The following is a 17,336-nucleotide window of genomic DNA, read 5'->3' as shown; positions in this document are numbered from 1 at the left end:
CTGGGGTATCGTGCCCAGATTACTGAGGTGCTAGGTGCAAACCTGCCCCAGAGACAGGGTGGCTGCCGACAGAGCTCTTGGGGCAGAGACGCCACGAGAGGGAGCCTAACGCTGGCTCGGGCGCTGTGGAAGCAGGAGCGGCTGCATCCTGTACGTGACAGGACTCAGCTGGGACCCACTGGCTGGCTGCCCGCCAACCTCACCCAGCCAGGCCCTTCTGGGCTGTTAAAGGCTGCTGCCTCCCCATCCTCAGCACCCACAGCCCTGCAAGTGGCAGGAGGAGCAACCTGCCTTCTGGAATCTGGACACATGCACACGAGAAATGCAGAAAAGACATTTATTACCAAGCTATAAATTAGAGGTGGCGAGGTGGGTGGGGGGAGCCGAGAAGTCACGTGTGGGGCTTCTGCCCTTTTTCTCTGTCCTCCTGGGCCTGGATTTTGAGTTCCTCATCCAGGCGCTCCTTTGCGCGGACCACCTAGTGGGTCACAGATAGTCAGGCCAGGAGGCCAAGCCTCTGCCCCATACCCCTTGCCCACATGGGACAGCCTCTTCCTGTCAGCCCAGGTCCATTTTTTGGAGGGCAGTGGGTGGATACTAATGCTTCCTTCAGCGGCGCCCCAGGGTCAGGGGGTGGTCTGGGGAGACAGAGCTGAGCTGCAGGGGCCCAGCGCATGCTGTGACCTCTGTGAGCTAAAAGCTGTTTCTAGCACCCCACCGGCTGTGGCTCCTGCTCCTTCCAAGTCCCAGCTGCTGGGAGGGAGGGCTGCTGTCTGGGGTGACACAGCCTGAGTGGCTGGACCCCGCAGAGCTGAATTAGTCAGAGGGGTGGCAGTTCAGGGGGACTCCCTGAGGCTCGGGCACCATGGAAGGCCCAGCAGTTTTCTGTGCCAACCCCTTGGCCAGCTCCCCCGACTGGGAATCGAGCCCCAGGTGAGGAGAGGGGGTCCCATGACTGACTTCCTCCCAGAATCAAAGACCACTCACCTTTGACTGCAGGTAGAAAGAGCCACCCACGGATTTGTCATTCACCTTAAATAAGTGTTCATAGTTCTGCAAAGGAGAGGGGACGGGTGAGAGGGCTGCAGACTGCAGGCGAGAGACGCTGGGCAGGCTATGTGGGGCCACATCAGAGAGGCAACAGGGCTCCTCTCCACCCTGTGTGCCACATGCAGCTGTTGTGGCCACTGAGGGGCAGAGATGAAGACGGGTACCCTGGAGGGCGACTCGGCTGCTACCAGCAGGCACTCTGTCTCTACAACTGTCCTGCCTCAGGCCTAAAACTTCACCAGTAACAGTGGCTCCCGCAACTTGGAGTCCGAGCTGGGTATGACTGCAGCCTCCACATCGGGCCTCCTTGGCTAGGCCTCCCTTCACTCTTCCCGCCCTGGCAGCCTCTCCCCTTCAAACTTCGGGCGGCCTAGTGGCCTCACCTTCTGGACCTCCTCGGGGTTCAGCTTGGACACGTTGAGAATCTGCTGTGCCTCCTGGAGGCTGAGGCCGGAGAGGTTGGAAGCGGCTGCAGACCGGTGTCCAGCGCGTCCTCGGGCATCAGCTGCGGCCCGGCTGGCTGTGTGGACATGTGGGTGATCACTCAGTCCTCAGCAGCCCAGACTTCACCCTGGGCCTTCCAAGTTGGTGGCTCACCTCTGCCACTGGCACAGGATGAGAGACACAGGGACAGGTGGCTAGGATCTGCCTCTTCTCCAGGAGTGGTTTCTTTTTTAGGGGGTAGAGGCTGGGAAAGTGAGGACAGACGTGCCTCACTGGAGGATAAGGGCAGGGTGTGACCACTAAAACTGGCTCCTGGTCCCCAACCTAGACCATGAGATGACCCTGTCCCCCAACTGCCATATCCCAGGAGCACAGCAAATTGGGGAGCTTTAGGCTATGATGGGGACTGTACAGTGGGGCTGCGGGCATGAGAGGGCTCTGCAGCAGCCCAGCTGCCCACCTGTCACCTAGACCACCAAAGCCACTGCCTTGGGTGACCTGTTCCCTTTCAGTGACCCCAGAAACTAGAATCAGGAGCTGCTAAACTTTTCCTAAAGCCTCAGAGAGTAGCTATTTTAGGCTTTGCGGACTAATGAGCCTGCACTGGAACCATTCAACTCTGCCTTGAAAGCAGCCTGTCAGCCGGGCACAATGGCTCACTCCTGTAATCCCAGCACTTTGGGAGGCCGAGACGGGCAGATCACGAGGTCAAGAGATCGAGACCATCCTGGCCAACATGGTGAAACCCTGTCTCTACTAAAAGTACAAAAATTAGCTGAGCGTGGTGGCACATGCCTGTAGTCTCAGCTACTCGGGAGGCTGAGGCAGGAGCATTGATTGAACCCAGGAGGCAGAGGTTGCAGTGAACTGAGATCACACCACTGTACTCCAGCCTGGGCGACAGAGTGAGACTCTGTCTCCAAAGGAAAAAAAAGGCTGTGTGCGGTGGCTCACGCCTGTAATGCCAGCAGCACTTTGGGAGGCCGAGGTGGGTGGATCACCTGAGGTTGGGAGTTCAAGACCAGCTTGACCAACATGGAGAAACCCCGTCTCTACTAAAAATACAAAATTAGCTGGACGTGGTGGCGAATGCCTGTAATCCCAGCTACTCAGGAGGCTGAGGTAGGAGAATCACTTGAACCTAGGAGGTGGAGGTTGCAGTGAGCCAAGATCTCGCCATTGCACTCCAGCCTGGGCAACAAGAGCGAAAACTCCATCTCAAGAAAAAAGAAAGCAGCCTGTGGGTGTGTCTGTGTTCCAATTAAATCAATTTACAAAACCAGGGCCAGGTGCTGTGGCTCACACCTGTAATCCCAGCACTTTGAGGAGGGCGGATCACCTGAGGTCAGGCGTTCCAGACCAGCCTGGCCAACATGGTAAAACCCCGTCTCTACTAAAAATACAAAAATTAGCCCGGTGTGGTGTCGGGTGCTTGTAATCCCAGCTACTCAGGAGGCTGAGGCAGGAGAATCACTTGAACCAGGAGGCAGAGGTTGCAGCGAGCCGAGATTGCCCCACTGCACTCCAGCCTGGGTGACAGAGTGAGACTCCAACTCAAAAAAAAAAAAAAATTATGTTTACAAAACCAGGTATCCGGATGGGCCACTGTGCCAGCTCCTGCCCCGGATGCTGTTGATAACCAGGTCCCCACTGAAGGATGCCCTGGTCTGCCACCACTCCCCACCATGGGAAGTGCCCCAGGCTACCCACACTGCAGAACCAGCAGGTCTGAGGTGCCCATGGCTATGGGTAAAATCTGACCTGGAGAGGAACTTCCAGCCCAAAGGGGAGACAGACCCATGCTTACCTGCAAACTCCTGCCGCAGGGCCCGTGCAAAGGCCCTGCCCACCACCTGCACACCCATCACAATGATCTGCGCCAGGTACTTGGCCTGTGGGTAAATCAGGCACCCACTTAGCAGGCTGCTCCCTGTGGGCCCACAGAGACGGGCCCTGGAAACGGCTGCCAAGGGGCAAGGCTCCTGGAGACCCGAGGTCACGAAGCACAGAGCTGCAGCCCCAGGCCACCCCCTCCAAAGCACCCTGAATGAAAGCTTCCGTGGTGGGTGGCTTACTCACTCAATGGGCAGGCAGTTGGGGTGGGTGAACTTGACGGAGCTCCCAGAGGCAGACTGGCCCCCCCATCATCCTTCAGAAAAGGCGGAGAGGAGCAAGGCAAAGTGGCTGCAGTCACCAGCTTCAGGAAGAAACACTGTGGTCTCGGACCCAGAACCTGGTAGTATCTCACTCTCGACCCTGGGGCCCACAATCACTCTTCTTGAGTTTCTGAGATCAGGCCCAACCTTTATTTTACCAATGGGGAAACAGATCTGTCCTAATTCTCCCAAGTCTGATGAGTTTAAGTCCGTTCCATTCAATAAAACAAAGTTACTAAGCAAACTTGTTGCCATCTTCAAGGAACTAAAAGCCCACTAAAAGGGTATTTAAACACACTATGGACCAAATGATGAGGGAGAGTCAGGCTCGCTCATTTGTTCAAACATCTGCTGAGAGTCTACTCTGCTCAGCACTTGAGCACAAAGCTACACAGAACCTGGTCCCTGCCCTGAGTCGGAGCATACTGCTGGTCCGGCAGGGAAACCCACTGTCGCACAGCAGGGTGAACATGCTGGAAGGCTGCACGTGTGATCCCATGCCCCACGGAGGCCCTGGGGAAGACTCAGTAAGAGGCGACCGGAAGCACAGAGTCGAGAAGAAAAGCTCAAGACTGAGATGGGATTCTGTGACAGGAGGGGATTCCTCCTGGGCTGGGCTTTGCAGGGCAGGTAGAATCATGACGGAAATACTAGGGCTTTCTAGGCAAAAGGACTGGGTTGAGCCAAAACTGGCAGGAGAGAAGGCAGAAGGGAGTTCCTGCAAGCAGCCAACAGCCTACGCTGGCCTGGGAAAGACTGGGAATCTGGCAGATGACAGGGAAAGATGCACAGATCTTATGTGAAACAAAGAGATTATATATAGACAGCATTTACAAAGGACCTTGTGACTGTGAAGCTGTAGACACGGGGGCGTGGCGCGGGCTGGAGGCGGCTAGGCATAGGTTGAAAGCTCATGCGGCACAGCCGAGTGACTTTCCCTTTCTTCCTAGTGCTTTTCTGTAGATTTCCCTTCAGTCAACAAGTATCAACTGAGCCCGCACACCAGGCACAGCGCCAAAGACCCAAACACGTTCAATTCATTGTGCCTTTTAATTCTGACAACTCAGGGGTGGGGGGGCCGGGGTTGGTGACTAGCCTGAGGACACACCAGTGGGTGTGTGGGTGCCTCAGAGGCAGACGGGAAACCCAAGGCTGGCGCTATCAGTCACGGCAGCCACTACGGAGGATCCCGGGGTCTGAAGGGAGGGCTCCTGGGCAAGCCGACAAGTATCAAGAACCCAACCCAGAGGCCAGAAGGGCTCACTCCAGATTCCAGTGGATTCGACTTCAGAGCTGGCCTTCAGCCTCCGAGGACCTGCTCTTTCCTTAACAGGCGGGATGTAATTACGGGCCATTAGGGGAATGAACAAACACAAGTGGGTTAAGATTTCAAAAGTAGGTGGAAACTTCGTAACTTCTAGATTTCACAGCAGAAAGCAGAGGCCAGAGAAGACCCTCCTGTGATCACAGCGAGGGGCAGGGCTCTGGCCAGCTGTACCCTCCTGTAATCATGGAGAGGGGCAGGGCTGGGGCTGTACTGCAGGCGAGGACGGGTCAGGAATGCACCTGCTGACACCTGCGGTCTCACGTGACTTCGCCTCCGTCCTACAGCCCCTCCCGAGTGGAACAGGAGGCTCAGGGATGGGATGCTGGTGCAGTCTGAAGGACAGAGGTGAAAGGCAGAGGGTCCCCTAGGCCTGAAACACAGCTCAGGTCTCAAACTACCCCTCCCACCAACTCGGTCCCTCTGCTGCTATCGCACGGCCTTGCAATCACTTGTTTACTATTCTGCCAAGGCCAATGACTGTTGCAAAATAATGAACGTTAAGAGCGGAGGTCATAACTGGGGAGCTTCCCCAACCACCCCTGCACACTTCAAACCAAAGTGGCGTGATGGCCTGTGGCTTTAGCTGCCTAGAGCTGCAGGGCAGAGGGTGGCTGGACTGCAAAGTTTCAGCAGACTGGACGGCCCATTGAGGCCAGCAAGGTTCCTGCGGGAGGCATCTCCCAGAAGAGGCAGTGTAGTGTAATGGTTATACCTGCAGGCTTTGAGATAACCTGTGTGCAAATCCCAGCTGTGTGACCACAGACATGTTCTCAACTCCTTTGAGCCCCAGTGTGCCTACCTGTAAAATGTGGCCACCAATAAAGCTGTCATATGGATTAAATGAGATAATGCCTTTCAAGTGCCTGGCACAGAGCCTAATGGTACAGTAGACGCTCAATCAACATTGGTTTTCATTCCTTACTGTCTCCCAAACTCTGTCAATGGCCAGGCATTATGAAGTAACAAAACTTCTTTCAAAACAGCAGCTCATTTGATATAGGCCCTTTGCTTCCTCAGGGGTGAAGGCTGCAGGGTGAAGCCTTCCTGCAGGGGTGCTTCCTGCAGGGGTGCTTCCTGCAGGGGTGAAGGCACCATACTACATTCCCTCAGGGAGCTGGGAAGGAGCAAGGCAGCAGAATGAGAACCACGCTGACCTGGGACCAGAACCCTAGCTTTGTTTCTCAATAGCTGTGTGCCCCTGGACAAGTTACTCAACCTCTCTGAACCTGTTTTTTTTTTGTTTGTTTGTTTTGGGTTTTTTATTATTTATTTTTTTGAGACTGAGTCTCGCTTTGTCACTCAGGCTAGAGTGCAGTGGCTTGATCTCAGTTCACTGCAACCTCCGCCTCCCAGGTTCAAACGATTCTCCTGCCTCACCCTCCCAAGTAACTGGGATTACAGGTGAACACAACCAAGCCTAGCTAATTTTGAATTTTTAGTAGAGATGAGGTTTCACCATGTTGGTCAGGCTGGTCTCAAACTCCTGACCTCAGGTGATCCACCTGCCTCGGCCTCCCAAAGTGCTGGGATAACAGGCGTGAGACACCACACCCGGCCTTTTTTATTTTTTGAAGCAGAGTCTAACTCTGTCGTCCAGGCTGGAGTGCAGTGGTGCAATCATGGCTCACTGGCAGCCTCAGCCTCCCAGCCTCAAGAGATTCTCCTGCTTAAGCCTCTGAGTAGCTGCAGCTACTTGTACTCAGCCTCCGAGCACCTGCTCTTTCCTTAACAGGCGGGATGTGATATGGGCCATTAGGGGAATGAACAAACACAGGTGGGTTAGGATTTCACAAGTAGGTGGAAACTTCGTAACTTCTGGAGGCTGGGCACACGCCACCACATTTGGCTCAATTTTTGTATTTTTCTGGAGAGATGGGGTTTCACCATGTTGCCCAGGTATGGTCTTGCACTCCTAGGTTCACATGATCTGCCTGCCTCAGCTTCTCAAAGTGCTGGGATTATAGGCGTGCGCCACTGTGCCCAGCCTACCTCAGTTTTCTTAACTGCGAAATGGAGAGAATAATGCCTTCCTCACAAGAGGACAAAAGGCTCTCAGGAGGCAATGCCGTTAACACCACATGGACGGACAGTGGCAGGCCCAGAACTAGGCGGTGCAGCCACGCCCCTCATCCACCTATCCAGTACCCCAACGTCCCCTGAGCTTCCACCATGGGTCAGGCTGCATTCAGAGCTCATTCACAGGGAGATCTCTGCCAGCTGTGGCTACCATGGGTGACCAAACCAACCACTGCCTGAGGCCCCTCCCAGAGGCTCCAAACATCCCATAGTCCACTGACTGACACTTGGGCCTGAGGGTCCCAGGTGAGATGACCCAGCTGACTTGGCATTCAACTTCAGGCCACGCGGCTGTCAGAGAGCAACAGTTAGAAGCACAGGATTCAACCCTGGCATGTGTGGAGGCAGCACATGTACCTCCTTGCTGGGTAGCAACCTGGCCCGAGGCAGGACCAGAGCCCAGCAGCTGGGACCACACAGTGCTGTGGGAGGCACTCAGCAATGGGGCTTACACTGACTTGTGTCTGAGATTCCCGTGCAATGGGCCTTTGAGGCCAAGCCCCAGGCTCCGGGTACATAAGCAGATAGCCTGAGACTCACTCTCTTCTCAAGGACACTCTGGTCACCCAGGGCCCCTGAAAACAGATACGGGCATCACAACTAGACAGGAGAAAGGCTGGGACCACAACTGCAGCACGTGCCACGACATTCGGGGCCTGGCCAGTGGCTGGCACAGCAGGTGCCCCCGATGCATCTGAATGAATATGGCTGCTGCAGCCTTGCTGTCTCATGAACTCCATGTCCCCAGGCAGGGTTTCCAAGCGCCTCCTAACCCTTCTGCAGGAGGATTCTGGCCATCTCCCAGAACACACACAATTCTCCACTGCCACCTGCAGATTCGGTCCACTCCCCAGTGTGGCATTCGCAGCGCCTGGTCTGGCCTCAACTTCTCACCCTCATCTCTCTCCACGCTGCAACCACACCCTCCGATCCTAGAGCCGCTCTCATACTTCTGTACTCCTCAGGGCCTTTGCTGTTCTGAGTTCCTCCACCTTGAACATCCTCCCTTCTACCCTGATCCTGTCAAAACCCAACATCCCTCAGGACTTAACATCATCCCCCCATCTCTCAGGTGAAATCCTTCCCAGGCTTTCCCACGTATACCTTCCGACAGCACTTTCTTTTTTTTTTTTTGGAGACAGAGTCTGGCTCTGTGGCCCAGGCTGGAGTGCAGTGGCGCGATCTCGGCTCACTGCAACCTCCGCCTCCCAGGTTCAAGCAATTTTTCTGCCTCAGCCTCCTGAGTGGATGGGACTACAGGCGTCCACCACCACACCCAGCTAATTTTTTTTTTTTTTTTTTTGAGATGGAGTTTCGCTCCTGTTGCCCAGGCTGGAGTGCAATGGCATGATTTTGGCTCACCGCAACCTCCGCCTCCTGGGTTCAAGCAATTCTCCTGCCTCAGCCTCTCGAGCAGCTGAGATTACAGGCATGCGCCACCACGCTCAACTAATTTTGTATTTTTAGTAGAGACGGGGTTTCTCCATGTTGATCAGGCTGGTCTCGAACTCCCGACCTCAGGTGATCCATCCGCCTCGGCCCCCCAAAGTGCTATGATTACAGGTGTGAGCCACTGCGCCCGGCCAATTTTTTGTATTTTTAGTACAGACAGGGTTTCACCGTGTTGCCCAGGCTGGTCTCAAACCCCTGAGCTCAGGCAATCGACCCTGCCTCGGCCTCCCAAAGTGCTGGGATTACAGGTGTGAGTCACTGCGCCCAGTCAGCACTTTTTTTTTTGAGATGGAGTCTCGCTCTGTCACCAAGCTGGAGTGCAGTGGCATGACCCTGGGCTCACTGCAAGCTCCGCCTCCCATGTTACGCCATTCTCCTGCCTCAGCCTCCTGAGTAGCTGGGACTACAGCCGCCCGCCACCACGCCCGGCTAATTTTTTGTATTTTTCATAGAGACGGGGTTTCACCGTGTTAGCCAGGATGGTCTCAATCTCCTGACCTCGTGATCCGTCCGCCTCGGCCTACCAAAGTGCTGGCATTACAGGCGTGAGCCACCATGCCCGGCCTGCAGCCACTTCTTAACTAACATAGTGATAAGGATAACGTAACAGCTAACAGCTTACAAGTGCCAGCCCCTGAGCTGAGGCGTTATGTAGAGTCTCTCATGTAATGTTTATGAAGTCCTGCTGTCATTGTCCTTATTTTACAGATAAGGAACCTGAGCCCCAGACAGTTTTGACTCCTCCATAGTCATGCATCCCACGGTGTCAGAGACCTCTTTTGAGCCCAGCTCTGTCCCAAAACTCATAAGGTTTTTTGTTTGTTTGTTTTTTGAGATAGGATCTCTGTCTGTCGCCCAGGCTAGGATGCAGTGCAGCGATCCTAGCTCACTGGAGCCTTGAATTCCTGGGCTCAAGCGATCCTCCTACCTTAGACCCCCAAGTAGTTGGGCCTACAGGTGAGTGCTAGCACACCCGGATAATTTTTATATTTTTGTAGTGATGGGGTCTTGCTGTGTTGCCCAGGATGGGTCTCCTAGGCTGGAGTACAGTGGTACGATCACAGCTTAGTGCAGCCTCAACCTCCTGGGGCTCAGGTGATCCTCCCATCTCATCCTCCCGAGTAGCCTCAGCCTCCTGGGTAGTTAGGACAACAGGCATGCTCCACTATGCCCAGCTCATGTTTTATATTTTTTGTAGTTAGGTGTCGCCACATTGCCAGGCTGGTCTCAAACTTCTGGGCCCAAGCAGTCCTCCTGCCTCGGACTCCCAAAGTGCTGGGATTATAGGCCTGAGCCACTGCACCCAGCGTGACAGTATATTAACAGGAAAAGTTAATATACTTTTCAAGACCATCCTGGGGAACACAGTGAAACCCCGTCTCTACCGAAAATACAAAAAAAAAAAAAAAAAAAAAAAAAATTAACCAGGCATGGTGGCGGGCGCCTGTAGTCCCAGCTTCTAGAGAGGCTGAGGCAGGAGAATGGCGTGAGCCCAGGAGGCTGCGGAGCTTGCAGTGAGCGGAGATCGGGCCACTGCACTCCAGCCTGGGCGACAGAGCAAGACTCCATCTCAAAAAAAAAAAAAAAGTGGCTGCAACAGAGTCACTTGGGGAACTTATGTATGCAGAACCTCCAGGGATAGGGCTCAAGAACCTGAACTTTTATTTCCCCCCGCCCCTTTTTTTTTTTTGAGGCGGAGTCTCGCTCTGTCGCCCGGACTGGAGTGCAGTGGCCAGATCTCAGCTCACTGCCAGCTCCGCCTCCCGGGTTTACGCCATTCTCCTGCCTCAGCCTCCCGAGTAGCTGGGACTACAGGCGCCCGCCACCTCGCCCGGCTAGTTTTTTTGTATTTTTAGTAGAGACGGGGTTTCACCGTGTTAGCCAGGATGGTCTGGATCTCCTGACCTCGTGATCCGCCCGTCTCGGCCTCCCAAAGTGCTGGGATTACAGGCTTGAGCCACCGCGCCCGGCCTTTTTTTTTTTTTTTTGAGACGGAGTGTCACTGTGTCGCCCAGGCTGGAGTGCAGTGGCGGGATCTCAGCTCACTGCAAGCTCCGCCTCCCGGGTTCCCGCCATTCTCCTGCCTCAGCCTCCCGAGTAGCTGGGACTACAGGCGCCGCCACCTCGCCTGGCTAGTTTTTTGTATTTTTTTTAGTAGAGATGGGGTTTCACCGTGTTAGCCAGGATGGTCTTGATCTCCTGACCTCATGATCCGCCCGTCTCGGCCTCCCAAAGTGCTGGGATTACAGGCTTGAGCCACCGCGCCCGGCCTATTTTTTCCCCTCTTTTTTTTTTCCTTTTTGAGAGAGTTTTGCTCTGTCGCCCAGGCTGGAGTGCAGCGGCACAATCTTGGCTCACTGCAGCCTCTGCCTCCCGGGTTCAAGAGATACTCGCGCCTCCCAAGCAGCTGGGATTACAGGCATGCGCCACCATGCCCAGCTTATATACACACACACACACACACACAATACATGATATATAAAAATATATAACATAATATATAGTATATATAAATATATATAGTATATATAATACATATATATAATTTTTTTTTTTTTTTGAAACGGAGTCTCCCCTGTCGCTCAGGCTGGAGTGCAATGGCGGATCTTGGCTCATTGCAACCTCTGTCTCGCGAGTTCAAGCGATTATCCTGCCTCAGCCTCCCGGGTAGCATGGACTACAGGCGCACACCACCCCACCCGGCTAATTTTTTGGTGGAGACGGGGTTTCATCATGTTGGTCAGGCTGGTCTCGATCTCCTGACCTCGTGATCCACCCGCTTCGACCTCCCAGAGTGCTGGGATTACAGGCGTGAGCCACCGCACCCGGCCAAACCTGCACTTTTCAAGGTTCCCCAGGTGACTGGCTCTAGGTGCCAACGGTATCACACAAACGCTCCGTGCTCGCTGTCTCGGGGCCTAGTTCAAGTCCCAGGTCTGCCACTTCCCTGGAAAGGCCAGCTTTCCACTGGGCATAACAACAGGGCTGCAACATCGACTCTGCAGCGCTGTAAGGTTCCAGGGCAGGGGAGGTGCTCACCGGCCAGCCCCATGCTCCACCGCCGCCCACGGCTGCTCGCTCAACGCGGGCTAGGCACAGCGCGACCACGTTTTCCCTGACCCTGAGGCCGCCGCTGCCGGCCTCGATCCCCCTGGGTGCAACGCCCCCAGACCATGCTTCGTGCCGGGCACGCAGGAGGCGCACGGCTCCCGCCTCCCAGCCCGAAGCTCGCCACCCGGCCCCCAGTCCGACTCGGCCTCCCCTCCCGGGTAGCGCCCGACTCGGGCCTCACCATGGCAGCCGCTCTGCCTCAGGGGCTCCAACTCCGACTTCCTGGCCCCGCGGCCCGGCCTCAAGGGTAGTCGGCGGGTCAAAGGTCAAGGGAAGCCTTAGAGCGCGCGTGCGCGACACGGCGCTGGGCATGCGCTTTGCTTGGCTCCCGGGGCGGGGCGCCGGCAGTGTCGTAGAGGCTCGGGGCGGAGTCGGAGGCGGGGTTTGACACAGGGCGGAGACTGCGTCGCGCTCTGGATAACTGGTGGCTGGCGTTGGGAGTGCGAGGGGCGGTACCAAGAGCCTCAATTGCCTGCGTGCTTACCCCGGTGCGCTGGAGCAGCTAAGCACATCGGTCAGACATTGGGCGATTTCTGCCCTTGATTTTGCCAAAATATTTGGGAATGCAACATCATATGAAATCAATGAACATAATATGGAGTAGGATGCCATATTCTCAAGAATACTTTAGAGGCCGGGCGCGGTGGCTCAAGCCTGTAATCCCAGCACTTTGGGAGGCCGAGACGGGTGGATCACAAGGTCAGGAGATCGAGACCATCCTGGCTAACATGGTGAAACTCCGTCTCTATTAAAAAATACAAAAAAACTAGCCAGGCGAGGTGGCGGGCGCCTGTAGTCCCAGCTACTTGGGAGGCTGAGGCGAGAGAATGGCGTGAACCCGGGAGGCAGCGGAGCTTGCAGTGAGCTGAGATCTGGCCACTGCACTCCAGCCCAGGCGACAGAGCGAGGCTCCGTCTCAAAAAAAAAAAAAAAAAAATACTTTAGAAAACAAAAAACTTCAAACTAGGTTTCATCCACATTCCTCCTGCCTGGGAAGCTGGTTCCCTCCTTCGAATCTTTGCTAAAATGTCACCTCAATCAGGCCCACCAGGACCCCTTACAACGCCGTGACTTGCCCTCCATGAATGAAAAAAGTAACACCTTTATTGAGATATAACCCATACATTTCATGACTTTCAAGTGCAAAATCCAATGCCTTTTATTCACAGAGCTGCGCCACTGTCACCACTATTAGTTCCAGAATATTTTCATCACCCATTAGTCACTCCCCAGCCCCCTCCCCCAGCCTCTGTCAACCACTCATTTTTCTCTCTATGGATTCACAGGTTCTGGACATTTCATAGAAATGGAATCATGCAAGCCAGGTGTGGTGGCTCACACCTGTAATTTCAAAACTTTAGGAGGCCGAGGTGGATCGCTTGAGGTCAGGAACTCAAGGCCAGGCTGGACAACATGGTGAAACCCTATCTCTACAAATAATACAAAAATTGCCGGGTGTGGTGGCAGGGCCTGTAATCCCAGCCACTCGGGAGGCTGAGTGGTGGGAGGATCTCTTGAGCCTGGGAGGTAGAGGCTGCTATGAGCTGTGATCACACCACTGCACTCCAGCCTGGGCAACAGAGTCAGGCCCCGCCTCAAAAAAAAAAGATAAAAATGAAAAATGAGAAAAAAAATTGAATCATACAATGTGCAGCCTTTTTTGACTGGCTTATCCTCCCTTCTTGTCTCTATTTTTTTTCCCAAGACTCTAATCACCCTCTACCAAACCGCATAATTTACTTTTTTTTTTTTTATTATTTTGAGACAGGGACTCACCCTGTCACCCAGGCTGGAGTGCAGTGGTGCAGTCCTGCCTCACTGCAACCTCCACCTCCTAGGTTCAGGCAATGCTCATGCTCTAGCCTCCTGAGTAACTGGGATTACAGGCATGCACCACTATGCCCCATTAATTTTTGAATTTTTAGTGGAGACAGGGTTTCACCATGTTGGCCAGGCTGGTCTTGAACTACTGGCCTCAAGTGATCCACCCGCATCAGCCTCCCAAAGTGCTGGGATTATAGGCATGTGACACTGTGCCCAACCGATTTATTTTATTTTTAAATTATTTTTCCTTTCTTTTTTTTTTTTTTTTGAGACGGAGTCTCGCTCTGTCGCCTGGGCTGGAGTGCAGTGGCCGGATCTCAGCTCACTGCAAGCTCCGCCTCCCGGGTTTATACCATTCTCCTGCCTCAGCCTCCCGAGTAGCTGGGACTACAGGCGCCCGCCACCTCGCCCGGCTAGTTTTTGTATTTTTAGTAGAGACGGGGTTTCACCATGTTAGTCAGGATGGTCTCGACCTCCTGACCTCGTGATCCGCCCGTCTCGGTCTCCCAAAGTGCTGGGATTACAGGCTTGAGCCACCGCGCCCAGCCTTTTTTTTTTTTTTTTTTTTTTAGATGAAGTATTCCTCTGTCACCCAGGCTGGAGTGCAGTGGCCCAATCTTGGCTCACTGCAATCTCCACCTCCCTGGTTCAAGTGATTCTCCCACTTCAGCCTCCCAAAGTGCTGGGATTACAGGTGTGAGCTACCATGCCCAGCCAAAAAAAAATTTTTTTTTTTTTCTAGACAGAATCTCACTCTGTCGCCCACGCTGCAGTACAGTAGCATGATCAAGGCTCACTGCAGTCTTGACTTTCCAGCCTTGACTGATACTCTCACCTCAGCTGAGTAGCTGGGACCACAGGCATGTGCCACCATGCCTCCCGGGTTCAAGCGATTATCTTGCCTCAGCCTCCTGAGTAGCTGGGACTACAGGTGCCCGCCACCATATCTGGCTAATTTTTTGTATTTTTCGTAGAGACGGGGTTTCACCGTCTTAGCCAGGATGGTCTTGATCTCCTGACCTCGTGATCCGCCCGCCTCGGCCTCCCAAAGTGCTGGGATTACAGGTGTGAGCCACTGTGCCCGACTAATATTTGTTTTCATTGTAGAGACAAGGGTACCCCTATGTTGCCCAGTCTGACCTCAAAGTCCTGGGTTCAAGCAATCCTCCCACCTTGGCCTCCCTTTATGTTTATTGTTGAGAATCTGTTTCCTTCCACTAGAGTGGGAGTTCCTATTGGGCAAGACTTTTCTCTCTCCTCTGCTCTTAGATGTCAAGCGCCTGGAAGGGCATCTGGCACACAGCATTAGGCAAATAGTGGGATGAAAGTTGGGCCACCTGGACCCCTGCTCTGCACCGCTGCCCTTCTTCCTCTTCCTCCCGCCCTCCACATTCCTCTCTCTGTGCCCACATTGTACTTCCTTGCCTTGGAAGTGGCTCTCTCCCTGGCTGGCTCCTCATCAGCCTTCAGGTCTTGGCTCTTAGCTGAAAGTCACCTTCTCAGACCCTGAATTCCCTGCCTCGCTGCATCCCAGCTGCTTCCTGTCCTACAGGTTTTTTTGCTTGTTTGTTTTTTGAGACTGAGTCTTGCTCTGTCGCCCAGGCTGGAGTTCAATGGTGGGATGTCAACTCACTGCAACCTCTGACTCCTGGATTCAAGCAATTCTCCTGCCTCAGCTTCCTAAGTAGCTGGGATTACAGGCGCTTACTACGCCTGGCTACTTTTTGTATTTTTAGTAGAGACTGGGTTTTACCATGTGGGCCAGGCTGGTCTTGAACTCCTGGCCTCCAAATGATCCTTCCACCTTGGCCTCCCAAAGTGCTGGTATTATAGGCAAGAGCCACCATGCCCAGCCAGTTTCTCTTCTTTACTGCTGTCTTCACACTCTATCTGCTCGCGTGCAGACAGTCTGGCTCCCCTGCATAAGGCGGCTGTAAGAAGTTGAAGGTCCTTGCAAGGCCTTATCTCTCCTGTCCTTTACAGCATCCTGCCATCCAGAGCACTGCCAGGAATCTGAATGGTGAGCGAATGACTCCCAGCAATGCACAGCTGATCGGGCCTTGGTACCAGAGTGAGGCTGAGATAAAGGGGAGCCCAGGGCCAGATCCTTGCCACCCACATTCCTGTCCCCTTTCCTTTCCAGCCAGCCCAGAGACCACAGCAGCACAACAGGTGTCCAGCTTAAAAAAGTTTAATTGCTGAGAACATACAGGGCAGGTGCGGGCCAGTCCCTGCAGGGCTCACACCCCCTTATTGGACCATCAGCTCTGCGATGCCCCCCTTCTCCTGGCTACAAACCTGGGAAGCAGGGCAGCTGGTCCCAGGGCCCTGAGACTGGTGCTGCTCCAGAAGGCCGGGTGGGGGGCCAGCCCCCAAGGCCCTTGACCAGAACTAGGACAGCAGGCAAGATGGGGCAGTGTGGGGTGACCAAAGATCCTGGATAAGGCCAACCCAGGTTGGGACCAGCCCAGGTCAGCAGTGAGACCAGGAGAGACAGGGTGCCCAGGGCCTGCCCGGGGACATGCTACTGACCCCCCGCCACCCTGCACCCCTGGCTACATGCTAGTGGGCAGCTGATGAGCAGCAGCTGATCCCAGAGACAGCAGAGGTGAGAACAGTCCCTGGAAGCTGCCAGAGGCCCAGAGGCTGTGGAAGTGCCCACGGGAAGCCAGGAGCGCAGGGGTGACATGTACCGGGGCCAGAGAGGTATCTTCCAGCTTGAGGATAAGCTGTGAGGTGTGCACTAGGAGATGGCAGCGTAGGTAAGGTGGAGGTGACGGGGGCGCAGGCTAGTCCTGGGGTGAAACACCAAGAGGTGGGAGGGAGTCAGGAGGGCCTGGGAAGGGAGGAGGCATGTACTGTGGCGTGTGCGAGGGACCGTGCTGCCTGCCGGGAAGTGAGGCCACTCGCCACTCACCCACTCATCCTCGTCCACGCCTTCAAAGGAGTCCTGGGGGAGCGGGTCTTCCCGGTTCCCCAGTTTTGCCACCATGGCATTCAGCAGCTGGGAGAGAGGACAGGAGACGGGTAGGGAAGGGAATAGGACTCGCTACTCCCACTCCAAGAACAACCCTGACAATGCTGTGAAAAGGGCTTTTTTTTTTGAGACGGTGTCTCGCTCTGTCGCACAGGCTGGAGGGCAGTGGCTCAATCTCGGCTCACTGCAAGCTCCGCCTCCCGGGTTCACGCCATTCTCCTGCCTCAGCCTCCCGAGTAGCTGGGACTACAGGCGCCCGCAACCGCGCCCGGCTAATTTTTTGTATTTTTAGTAAAGATGGGGTTTCACCATGTTAGCCAGGATGGTCTTGATCTCCTGACCTCATGATCCGCCCGCCTCAGCCTCCCAAAGTGCTAGGATTATAGGCGTGAGTCACCGTGCCCAGCTTTTTTTTTTTTTTTTGAGAGACAAGGTCTTGCTCTGTCACCCAGACTGGAGTGCAGTGGTGTAATCATGGCTCACTGCAGCCTTGACTTTCTGGGCGCAACCGATTCTCCTGCCTCAGTCTCCCAAGTAGCTGGGACTACAAGTGTGTAGCACCATATCTGGTTAATTTTTATGTATTTATTTATTTATTTTTTATTTTATTATTATTTTAGATATTTTTTATTTTATTATTATTATAGATACGGGGTTTCACTGTGTTAGCCAGGATGGTCTCAATCTCCTGACCTCGTGATCCGCCTGTCTCGGCCTCCCAAAGTGCTGGGATTACAGGCTTGAGCCACGGCGCCCGGCCGTATTTATTTTTTTGAGACAGAGTTTCGTTCTTGTTGCCTAGGCTGGAGTGCAATGGCGCAATGTTGGCTCGCCACAACCTCCGCCTCCTCGGTTCAAGTGAGTCTCCTGCCTCAGCTTCCCGAGTAGCTGGGATTACAGGCACGCACCACCATGCCCG

General features: G+C 54.3%; 2 protein-coding genes across 5 annotated transcripts in view; both read right to left on the bottom strand.

The window, feature by feature from the left end:
• Positions 1 to 323: 323 nt before the first annotated feature.
• Positions 324 to 11,932, bottom strand: PAM16 (presequence translocase associated motor 16). Its single transcript, XM_010353926.2, has 5 exons — positions 11,798 to 11,932; positions 3,302 to 3,386; positions 1,434 to 1,570; positions 988 to 1,053; positions 324 to 478 (listed from the first exon to the last, which is right to left on the bottom strand). Exons 1-5 carry the CDS (start codon positions 11,798 to 11,800, stop codon positions 392 to 394), a joined length of 378 nt encoding a protein of 125 aa, XP_010352228.1. The 5' UTR covers positions 11,801 to 11,932; the 3' UTR covers positions 324 to 391.
• Positions 11,933 to 15,613: 3,681 nt separating this feature from the next.
• The window catches only part of CORO7 (coronin 7), a 65,646-nt gene continuing 63,923 nt past the window's right edge, over positions 15,614 to 17,336 (bottom strand). For 3 of the 4 annotated variants that reach the window (XM_010353921.2, XM_010353922.2, XM_030925609.1), the window contains 2 exons: positions 16,358 to 16,444; positions 15,617 to 16,235 (listed from right to left, as the gene is read on the bottom strand). In XM_010353921.2, coding sequence (XP_010352223.2) covers positions 16,230 to 16,235; positions 16,358 to 16,444 — 93 coding nt within the window. In that variant the 3' untranslated portion in view covers positions 15,617 to 16,229. Of the gene's footprint in view, positions 16,236 to 16,357; positions 16,445 to 17,336 lie in introns of all 4 variants that reach the window. The other variant, XM_030925610.1, reaches the window with a different exon arrangement.

The sequence above is a fragment of the Rhinopithecus roxellana genome, chromosome 20 (genome assembly GCF_007565055.1).
Source record: "Rhinopithecus roxellana isolate Shanxi Qingling chromosome 20, ASM756505v1, whole genome shotgun sequence".
Classification (NCBI taxonomy): Eukaryota; Metazoa; Chordata; class Mammalia; order Primates; family Cercopithecidae; genus Rhinopithecus; species Rhinopithecus roxellana.
Note: the sequence above shows the minus strand (reverse complement) of the source record. Positions and strands in the feature narration are given on the sequence as shown.